Raw genomic sequence first — 10,941 nt, forward strand, 5'->3', positions numbered from 1 at the left:
ATCCCACTCATGGCATTTAGACTAATAGCACGCCAAGCCCATGGCCCCCCCGCCTCACCCTTACTTTGAAGTCAACTCTCATGCAGCCTTGTTGGGGGGGGGGGGGAGGGGAGGAAGATGGGCCTGGGCTGTATCATTATAAATTCTAAGGGCGACGAGCCTATCACAACGTTCTTTGAGCCTTCCCACTTCTCCTCGGTGCTCCAAGGGGAAGCTTTGGCTCTCCGTGCTGGGCTACAACAGTGCAATGCTGAGGGTGTCCAGTTGGTCATGGCGGAATCAAACAGCTTGGACCTAGTGGTGCACCTAATTGGTCGTATCCAAACACCCCCCCCACTGAAGTTTTTTCCATTGGGCAAGACATTAAGGACCTGAGTGCATCCTTTTCCTCTTGTACTTTTTCCTATATTCCAAGAGAGATTAACAGCTTGGCTGACTCCTTGGTTCGGAGGGCCTTGTCCGTTGCGTGGAGGACTCAATGTCCTTACTCCACTCCGTGGTTATCAGATCTTTGTAATTCAGATACCATGTGTCAGTCACATAGACCTCTTTCTACCAAAACACCCCCGCTTTTTTTTTTTTGGGAGCTTTTGGGCCCTAGTGAACTTCAGGCGGGTGCTTCCTGAGGCGGAGTCTCATGTCCCGTCCAAACCAGCTGCGCTAACCCCTTGGGTTCCCCACCTTTTAATAGAACCACTAGGAAACTGTACCTGGCAGGAACTCACAGGAGGGTAATTTTCCTAAACTAACTCTCATAGATTTAAGGGAATCCTAGATTTAGGAAATTGTCCTTTATTATAATTGGCCTCTCATGATTACACGTGGCATGGCACGAACTGACGGTCGATCCGCTTCCCGAACTCACGAATCATGATTCATGATCCTTCTGCTTTTGCAGGAGCGTAAGAAGGAAAGGCGGTGGAACCGTGGAAGGTGGATTTCTGGGGCATTACGTAGAGAAGCTCAGAAGAAAATCAATGAACCTTGAGCATGGAGGTTAACTGACCACCTTTGCCTTGTCGATTGATCTCTAAAAATGGCGGGAGCAATAGAGAGATACCAGAAATTGGGGCTGCGTGAATTGTTATCTCGACTATACGATTACCCTGCTGCCTGTCACGAACTCAGCTTCATCTTGAGAGGAGCTTACAGTAAGGTTCCCAAAAATCTACAGGCCCTTATCTTTCAGGACACCCTTGTCGCCTTCCGCTTTCTTCCTCAGTGAGTTTTCTCCCAACTTCCTCTCTGTTGTTTTGGTCGTATTTTCGATTTATGTTCATCCATGCAATGGAATCTGGAGTTTGAGTTTTGATCACCGGGAAGATCGCATGCACAATTAACTTAGTTTGATTAGGTGGATATCTGCTCTCTCTTTAATGTATTCATTTTTCATTGGGGTGGTTGGGGGGGGGGGGGGGGGTGAGGAATTAGGTTACATTGGAATTGAACTTTGTTTGAACTGCTTACGAAAAAAAAAGAACATTGTTGAAATCGGTAGTCTGTAGTCATCACCATTGAAGCATTCTAGAAGTTCTTTTTTTCTTTTTTCCCATCCAATCCTCACCCAAGAACCTTATGTTGGGGGTGGGAGGGATTTTCCCAAAACTCTTAGAAGGAGAAAGAAGGTATTAGTTTGGGGCACAAGGCTATGCAGAAAGAGTAAATGAGTAATCGTCATCTTCTCTTTTGGCAACAACAAATTGGAAGATTTTTTAAATTAACCCAGGTGTTGGCAGATTCCAACAGTCCGCCATTAAAATCGATCTCTCTTCAAAGAATATTTTTTTTTGGCGGGTTGGGGTGGGTGGGGATAATTCGCCATCACTACATTCGGGGAAGAGGTTTTCCCATGTTTTACTACTGCTTGCCAGTCTACTTATCTACCCACCAAATTTGTTCCTCATAAGCTTTTTAGATTTTGACATTGTTGAACCAGCTTCTGACAATGTCCCCAATATCCTCCACAAGCATCCGACTTGTCCAAGATGGTGAAATCAAACTATTGACAATATTGAGTTATTAGCGGTGATTGAAAAACTCCTCCCAGATATCTGACCAGTCTATCAACACCACTCTTAACGGCTAACATGAAACCATCCCTTGCTGCCTTAGCTTTGCAGCATGCACGATGACTAATTTAAATGGCTTGCTGCACTTGTTATCATTTTCCACGGTCTCCTCTCTCCAAGAGCATCTTAATCCAGCCTCACCTGTTTGAGCCACTGATGGATCAAAGTTTGCTTTGACAATACCTCCATCTTGAGGAACCCAATTAATTATAACCATGGTTCAAAATCTCGCGATATTTCGCCGAAATATCGCTTAATTTCGTATATCTCGAGCTTACCGAGATGCGAAATCAGGTCGAAATGAAAAATACCATATTTCATCGATATCTCGTGAGATATCGTGAGATATCGCGATATCTCGTGAGATATCGACAATATCTCGATATCTCGTGAGATATCGATAAATATGGTATTTTGGCTTAAAGTGTCACGTGAAGGGGGCTTTAATACAATATTTCGCAAATTTCGGTCCATATTTCGACCGAGAGCTGCATTTGCTAAGGAATTTCAGTCTTTTGCCTATTCTTCCACTCTTCCAAGCTCTCATCCAACACTCTAGCCATTGTTCAAGCACATTGTTGTCGAATTTTCGCGGTAAACTCATCGGAGGGTCATCTAAGCTCATCATCCAAGCTTTTTTCCACTATTTAAGGTAAATTCTATTCCTCTAAAACTATTTTTTTGAAAAGACTATGTACAAATTTTGTTGGATGGTGATGATATTAATATATGTTAGACACGGAGGCCGATCTATAGCCTCACAAAGTGTCGAAATTTTTTTCCATATGTATTTTTTTTTTTTTCTGGTTTTAAAAATTCATTTTCCTACAATTAAAATAGGAAATAATTAGGGGTAATATGACTTAGATGGTAATGAATTAAATATATGTTAGACACCAATGGCCGATCTACGGCTTCACGGTGTCGGATTTATTTTTCTCGCTCTTAAATAATTATTTTAATTTTCGCACATACCACTCCATTGGCATCGGATTATGGTGCATCACAACTTTACGATGGATATAGATATGGATCATCATCATCTTTTGTAAATAACATCTTTGCATACCCTAGCGGACCTAACTACCAACCTTACGACCATCACATGCGGCAATGCCATCGCCTCTCTTGGGCGCCAACATCATATCACATGGATCATCTTCTTCACGGATGGATCGATTGGTAACCCTAGTTTATATCCTAGGATAGGTTACCTACAGTATGTTGATGATTCCATTTACGTGACACTTGTGGATGACTACACTCGTTTCTTCTCCGATTCTATACCGTGGTCCACATATGTCCTTCAAACAGAGAGCAATGGACGTCGACTCGGCGAGGCATGAGTGGGATTGATCCAGGAGGCACAAGAACTACTATTAGCGAGTTTAGCACTTGTAATTTGTAACTTAAGTTGTGATTTCATTGATCTATGAACTTGTGAGTTGTGACTTAGTCGAGTCTTGTGACTTACTAACTTTGACACTTAGTGTATTGCCTTTAAGGCTTTAAGCGAGTTATTGAATATTATGGAGTTTATGAGAATCATGGCACTCATCAATGTGTATTGGCTTTAACTTGATATGTGATGAAGTTAAATACTATTATTAAATATTAATGCCTAATCTATGGTATTTAACTATTTATACATTAGGTCGACGTATGTCAATCAAGGGTGCAAGCCCAAAACACCAATTTGAATTCACATTTTTACAATTTTATGGTTTAAATGTGTTTATTAAGTTTAAATAAGGCTGTCCATGAAGTTTTGCCTAGATATGGCCAAAACCCCGAGCAAATATTGCGAAAAATGCAATATTCGTCATATTCGATATCTCGGATATTGATATCTCGTAGGCCGAGATACCGATATATCGCGAGATATAGTACTATGATTATACGAGTCCTTTAGTCATCCATTCCCTAACGAGTCCTTTAGTCATCCATTCCCAACATAGTTGTCAGGCGTCCGGCGCCTTTCTCTCACCTTGTTCGCCTTGTTGGTGTCGCCTTGGTTTTTAGTCCCCTCACTCGCCTTGGTTCACCTAGGCGCCGTAACAAACTAACAACTATGTTTCCCAAGGAAGCATTAGCTTCTTTCATTTATTGTGCTGGAGCCTGGGGGTTTTATTTTCTATTTTTTTCTTTTTTCTTTTTTCTTTTTGGGGTATTAGAAAAATATATTAGTGTATATTAATATAACCCCTCAAGAGGGATGACATCTAAAGAACTACCTGAAAACAATTACAATAGAGCTTGTTGCTGTCGAGCTCTTCCTTCCTCGGTCTGGTCCGATCCTGCACACAATAACCAGAAGGTGGAGAGGGTGAGAGCCACGGATTGGGTTCCGGGGGAGGACTCTCCAATACCTAAGTTAGATCTTAGAGCAATACAGCAGTTAACGGGCTGGAGACGGAAAGTTTGGTTTTAGAGTCTCTGGGTCTCAACCAATAGAACAGTCATAAGGATCGTCCATTCCTCTTTCCTCCACCTCCTTTTATATGATGTTGTCCCTCTCCTCCTTCCTTGAGGTTGCGTATTCTTCAAGTTAGGAGGGGGATCCGAGCGTTAACCGAATTTGTCAGTGTTGTCAATGATTGTGCCTTTGGCCGGCCACGTGTAAAGTTCCTTGTGCATACTTCAGGCGTGAGGCTATGGCTGGGAGTTCGACCGGATTATGGGTCCTTATTCCCTGGACCATTCCTTGTTTAACCCTATAACACGTGTTCTCATGGCATTGGAGGTCAGATTCCATATGTATCAAAACTCATAACTAATGCAGATCAAAGGAGTATCATCTCCAAGACAAAGTCTAGGCCACACCACCCTTTGCGTTGCCAACTCATCAGCGATTTCATTTGCACTTATTGGCAGCTGAATTAGTATATTCAGCTGAGGATCAAGGTTGTCAGATGGGCTTGATTAGATGAGCTCAGTGCCATGGTTTCTGAATGGATTCCTCATTCATCCAATAACAAAGGGGTTTACTCTTATGAGCAACAGTGTAACAAAAGGACAAAAAGAATAACCATTATCGTTGTCGTGTTTTTTTTTTCCCTTCCCCCCTTTATTCACATCTTGGCACAAGGTTGTTTCCTCAACTCAATGCGCTGATGCATGCTTGGATGCGTGGATCCTTCTGTGAACTTGTTCATAATCCATCATCAGTCTGTCAGTTGTTTCTATTCAAGAGAATGCAAAAACACCTTGATGTATATCGAAGCATGAAGAAGAAAAGGATCAAAACACTGTCCACGCTACTGTTCACTTGAACAGTGGTGTGGGCCCCAATGCCAGCTGGCGTTGAAAGAAAGATGCTGCCAAGATCTTTTAAAGTTTGCTTTTTAGTTAGTTTCTATTTTTCTGTTAGCTTAGATTTTATTTGTCTTTAATACTTTTTATTTTGATTAATAGCTAAGTCTCAATGCTTTGTAAGAGAGTTTCTTATTTGCTTTATTTCCTTTCTTGTAATAGCAACTATCATTATATATGTAATGGACCACTGAGAGTCCTCCAGAAAGATTTGAATGAATGAGAAAAACTGGTTTGTTGACCATGAGTGTTGTGAGAGGCAGTAGAGTAGGAGAGAGTCCTATGTGATGTGAGAGACCTTGAGGCAAGACGCCTAGGTTTTAATGAGAGGCTCATACCATTGCTCCTCTTCTTCTCTATTTTCCGTTTTATTGCTTATTTACTGTTAAGAGTTACTGGTATTTATATTGCTGGGAATTGAGGGTATTAAGTGCTGTTGTTAGCATTGAATGGTCCTACTGTGGAATTAGTTCTTAATGATCTAGTTGAGGACTGGTCCTACATTACAACTTGTGCACTGTATTTATCAATACAGGTAGAGCACGTAACCAATATTTTGGCTTCAACATCTTTTAAATTTTTTATTGAATGCCAGGCATGATTAGTATTTCAAATAGCTTTGTATTAGGGGGGAATTTGCCGAAGTGTTCTCTCTCTTTTTGATCTTATTTTCTTCACAAGCTGTTGTACCTTCCCAAATTAAAAGGAACTCAGTTCTATGGACCACATTCGTGGACCCGCTGTACCGATCGTCGATGATGAACCATGCTCCAGCCTAACTGAAACAGTACTTCTTTTATATTGTGTTTATGCTTTATTTGGTTTAAAAAAAAATTATTACATCATTATGAACTGCTTGAACATTACAGGGGGCAAACTCGTCGTGGTATTTCAGCAGCTAATCTCCTCCACCAAGCTGCAGAGGTGGCCCTGCCCAAGCAGAAGAGAGTGTTGGCTGTTGCAGAGTTCAAGCATGCAGTAGTTGCACATAAGAGGCGTTGTAAACCTCAGAAAGTTGAAGGTAGTAATTTTACCTATTACAAAAAAAGGTGGCTGTGTGCAGATCAAGCGTCTTTTAGACTTTAGATTGGGGCCCACAATATACTTGCAATTGTTGAAAAATCCTGCTGGGTGAACCATACCAGTGATGGGGTACTTATTTCACATAAGTAAAAAATTACTGGATACTGGATAGTCGGTCAGCCCAATCAATTGCTTTCTTTTGGCTCAAGAATGAAAATATGCGTAGAGTCCACAAAATATTTTATATGAGCTTGCTTCTCAACATGATATGGGCTTATACGGCAACAAGGAGGTAATCATTCAATGGGTTTATCCTGAATAATGTGCTGTCTTAACTTGTGAGCTAAGACCCTAGAACTGTGACTGCACTGTCCATTTTGTCATCCGCAGAGTTGGAGGCTACAGTTGATTAAATATGTTTGGCTGTTGGCCATTAAGATAAGCATCACATGAGCACACTCCTTAGCGTGTATGCTACAATTACAAGATTCTGGGAGAAAAGCTCTTCTAGTATTCTTGATTGAGGACATCTAATTATATAATACCCGAAAAGGGCCTATAGTAGCAAATGCATTTAGTGTTTTGTTTGACCCTTTGTGCACAATTTTCATATTTTCAGGTTCATCCAAGCTGCCCCAAGATCTGGTTGTTCAAATCTTCAGTTTCCTAGATATGCGCTCATTAGTTGCTGCAGGATTGATTTGCTGGTAATCTTTCTTTCTTTTTGGCCCTGAATGGAATCCATAACGTGTCTGCTGCCAGTTTGGGGCTTATGGGGCCTAGCACCATATCCAGTATGGCCTGCTTGTTGATTCATCCATCTGGATTTTTAATTGATGGGCCACTTGTTTGATATTCCCAATGTATTCCAGCCAGAGGATGGTAACCTAGATATGAAATATGGATAGGAATTTAAAAAATTATGTTAATGGTTGGAGAAAAGTTCCACTAGGAGGGTGGTTAGATAAGATCATTAATGCACCTTATTGGTACAGTTTTTGGTACATGCCCTATGACTTTCCTGGATCAATTCTTTGGCGAACAATAAGTAGACTATTGTGAAAAGTGTGTCTGCATGCCACCTTTGCTATGTGGCAAACATGGGGTGGTCTATGTTATAGATATCCACAGACCCTTCTCCATGGTCAAGTTTCAGCCCCAATCAAATCAGGAAGTGCCTCAAAGAGTTCAGAGTGACAAAAACTACGAAAGTGCCATTAGATTCCATTATAGTGAATGGAATTCTGGTAATCTTGAACTTTTCTTTTAACCACTTTCCATGCTTGTTTCAGCCTGAAATTTGACCAGTGATATTGGCATGGAATCCTTTATCGCATGGGTTCACACATGTCCATTCATATATTCCATGTGGCAAGGAGGCGCAAAAAGTGGTGGCATTTAGATTTCCCATAAAATATTTTAGAATATTTTCAGACATTTGTTCTCATTTTATTCTTGATTTATTTATATCTTATTTTCTCTGATAAAGGTCATGGAATTTAGCAGCAAATGATAACGAGCTATGGCGGTCACAGTATGTTGTCTACTTTGGAAATGAGAATTGTTGTGAACTTAAGGGGCAGATTGGTGAACCAATCCAGGAGAAGATGAATACAGTTCTACATCAGAAGGAAAAGGTCATGGATTCAATGGTCTTCCTTGACTGGAAGGAGGCTTTTAAAGGAGCATATATAGGTATTTTGATCAGCTCTTGTGAAAGATTTTATTATTTGATAGGCTGTATCATATGTAATTGTGCTGCACCACCTTGTCAGTATGATCTTAATTGTTGAGTTGGGTATGGATGATCAGACAAGAACTTGCATCATTTCAACAATCTTAACCATTAAATCTACGGTGACATATGGAGTGGCATTCATCCCCCAATTTTATGAATGTGACATCAGAGCCAATTGATCCTCAGACTGCTATGACCCTTGAACTCATGTTTGGGTGATTATCTTTGAGAATAATATTTTTTTGTAGCGAGATATCATCATGATGATGAGATTTACATTATAATATAGGGTGATGGGTTGCATTACCTGAAGTACTCTACTTGTTGTAGGAGAGCCGTTTACAAATGAGGTTCTCTTTTTGCTTAGTCTCACCAAGATGGTAACAAAAGCAGGGATCTCTTAAGACAACACTGGGTCTGGGTCTTCTCTTACATTTGCGAATATGGTGAACAAAATAAAATTTACCTCCTGTTTCTGTTCTACTAATTGTCTACCATTCATATGATGCACAAACTTTGAATACATTTGCATCATATGATGGGTGTACTCGATCTTTAACGCCCCAAAACAACTATTCAATAACGGAATTCCCTTGCTTCTTCTCCCTGTTTGTCAATCCTCAACAGGATGTAGTGAAGTACTCAGTTTAATGGTCCGGATCAATTCAGGCTGGTTTTGGGCCAAAGGACTATAATGCCTAAATTTGTGATTGTGGTAAAAAACCAGCACATGGATATATGATCATGTGATGTTGGATTTGTGATATTTTCTGTAAGGGAAATATGGCCAATTTTTCTTGTTTCCTTTCATCAATCCTGTGTTCCCTAGCCTCTCTCTATATTTGGTTTTGACACCATATTGGATGTATGAACTTTTTAGGGAATTCATCACGGAGATCTACATCTAACAGGGGACACTGTTGGCATTGCAAATCAATTGTTTGGCTCAATAATATGAGGTGTTCTAATGTACAAAATGAGTTACAACCTGAAAATCATAAAATCAAGCCCATATCACTCCAACAGGTAAAGTCACTTCCTGTGGCATTCCATAATCATGCTTCTTTAATCTGTTTTCAATAATTTATTCAGCAAATCATTGATTGGTGATTTTTAAGGAAAGTTCAAATGATATTAGTTCATGATAAAAAAAAATAATTCCTCTTGGTTGTATCCATTTAATGCTGCTCCCAACCTTTTGCCATGTGTGCTTTCATTTACTGCTACTCCCACTCGTCTATAGAATCGTGGGAGTTTCTGCTTTCAATTTCAGTTATGAGCCCTTTTTGTTCTGTTCCGAGTCTTCTGACCTGCAAAGAAAGTTGATTAAATCCATTAGTTTTTACCTCAAAATAGTCCTTCAAGATGACTGTATTATCATGCTCTCTTTTGTTCGCAGGTTGTTGAGTATCTAGTGGAAGACTCTTCATCAACTCTCTCTTATTTGGACAGTGACACTGATTCAGATGAAGAATCAGCTTCCAGGCTGTGGGCGGTGCCGAAACACATCACTGGCAACCATAAGTAACATTTCATGTAAGTAAATCCATGGGTATTTTCTTATGTAATACACAATCGTAGACTTCGAGCACTGAAGGATCTGCCTTAGTGGAAACCGTCGCCTCTATTACTGTTGTTGGCATCATGATCATGTTAGCAAGAGAGTTTCCCAGAATGATTGGCCCAGTTGTACATTTCCTTAGGAAGAGAATATATTGCTCATGCCCTTGTATATCATCTGTATACTGAGTTCTGTTTGGAATTCGAACAGAATTAAACTTAATTTTATTGAATAATGGTCTCTTGTTCTTTGTTATGTTAATCTCTTGTATGTTTGATGTTTAAATTAAACTCGGAACTCCATTGGGGAGGACCTTGAAGCAGGCTCTGAGGGAGCATGTTTAGGAGATCATCTGATCATATGATTAGATCATCAGATCTCTAACCTCTTAATTTTGTGCCTGTTTACTTGATTGCCCTTCATAAAGGAAAGAGTGAGAAGTTGACATTTTTGACACCTCGTGTGGGATTTGGGAAAATACACATTCGGTAAGATGCCCTCCGAATTGGAAAGGACAAGAGGGTACAGCAAGGGTATTTTCTGTCTTGTTACTCGGGTCACTTTAAACAGTTAAAAATAAAAAAAAACTAGAACAACATTATTGTGACATGAAGTTTTGGACTATTTTGGACTAGAGAAAATGGTGATGTGGCAATGTGATCAGATTCTGATGTCATCATAAATTTTATACAGTCGAAAAGACCTTTTACAGGAAGCGCCAATGGTGGCTGTCACTCTGTCAGTGCAATAGAGCGGTGCGGTCGGTGGTCCCCCCCCAATGGTATGTCGGTACAATTGTCGAGTTCCTACCATTGGGAGGCGGAAATGACAATTTAACCTCACTCGGGCAGTATGTTCGGATAGGGGGTTAGATTGTCATTTCTAACACCCTATGAGAAAAACTGGACAATTGTACCGGGGCAATGAATCGAAGAGGATAATGATCCGGTTGCTAGTGTTGCAGAGCATTGGAGGTGAGGTCGCATGTTCGACTCTCCCTCCATTGAATGTGTATATCCTAATATTCCCACATCCCTCTCACCATAATAAACCTTTTAATACAAAGGATTAGATGTCCTTAAATATGGAGATTCCCTCTTCACCATAGATGTAGAGAAACTTGGCCCTTGAATGCGCCTAGCCATATGTATGGCATGTAAGATCCTCGGTCCTTTGGTATGGTTTTAAAAATTGGATTGGATCGGCCGATTACTAATATTATATGAAAAAAAAATCCT

At 40.3% G+C, this 10,941-nt stretch overlaps 1 protein-coding gene across 1 annotated transcript; it reads left to right on the top strand.

Moving 5' to 3' along the window:
* Positions 1-964: 964 nt before the first annotated feature.
* LOC122664378 (F-box protein At5g52880) lies at positions 965-9,948 on the top strand. Its single transcript, XM_043860172.1, has 6 exons — positions 965-1,221; positions 6,251-6,402; positions 7,021-7,111; positions 7,894-8,099; positions 9,023-9,168; positions 9,542-9,948. The coding sequence occupies exons 1-6, from the start codon at positions 1,037-1,039 to the stop codon at positions 9,668-9,670; spliced, it is 909 nt and encodes a 302-aa protein (XP_043716107.1). The 5' UTR covers positions 965-1,036; the 3' UTR covers positions 9,671-9,948.
* Positions 9,949-10,941: the final 993 nt, after the last annotated feature.

This window comes from Telopea speciosissima, chromosome 6 (assembly GCF_018873765.1).
Source record: "Telopea speciosissima isolate NSW1024214 ecotype Mountain lineage chromosome 6, Tspe_v1, whole genome shotgun sequence".
NCBI classification, from domain to species: Eukaryota; Viridiplantae; Streptophyta; class Magnoliopsida; order Proteales; family Proteaceae; genus Telopea; species Telopea speciosissima.

Excerpts from the sequence above, each read along its gene's own strand:
- LOC122664378 (XM_043860172.1), top strand. The coding sequence starts at position 1,037 with ATGGCGGGAGCAATAGAGAGATACCAGAAATTGGGGCTGCGTGAATTG. Across the intron at positions 1,222-6,250 it reads GCCTTCCGCTTTCTTCCTCA|GGGGCAAACTCGTCGTGGTA; the intron begins GTGAGTTTTCTC and ends TGAACATTACAG. Across the intron at positions 9,169-9,541 it reads AGCCCATATCACTCCAACAG|GTTGTTGAGTATCTAGTGGA; the intron begins GTAAAGTCACTT and ends TTTTGTTCGCAG.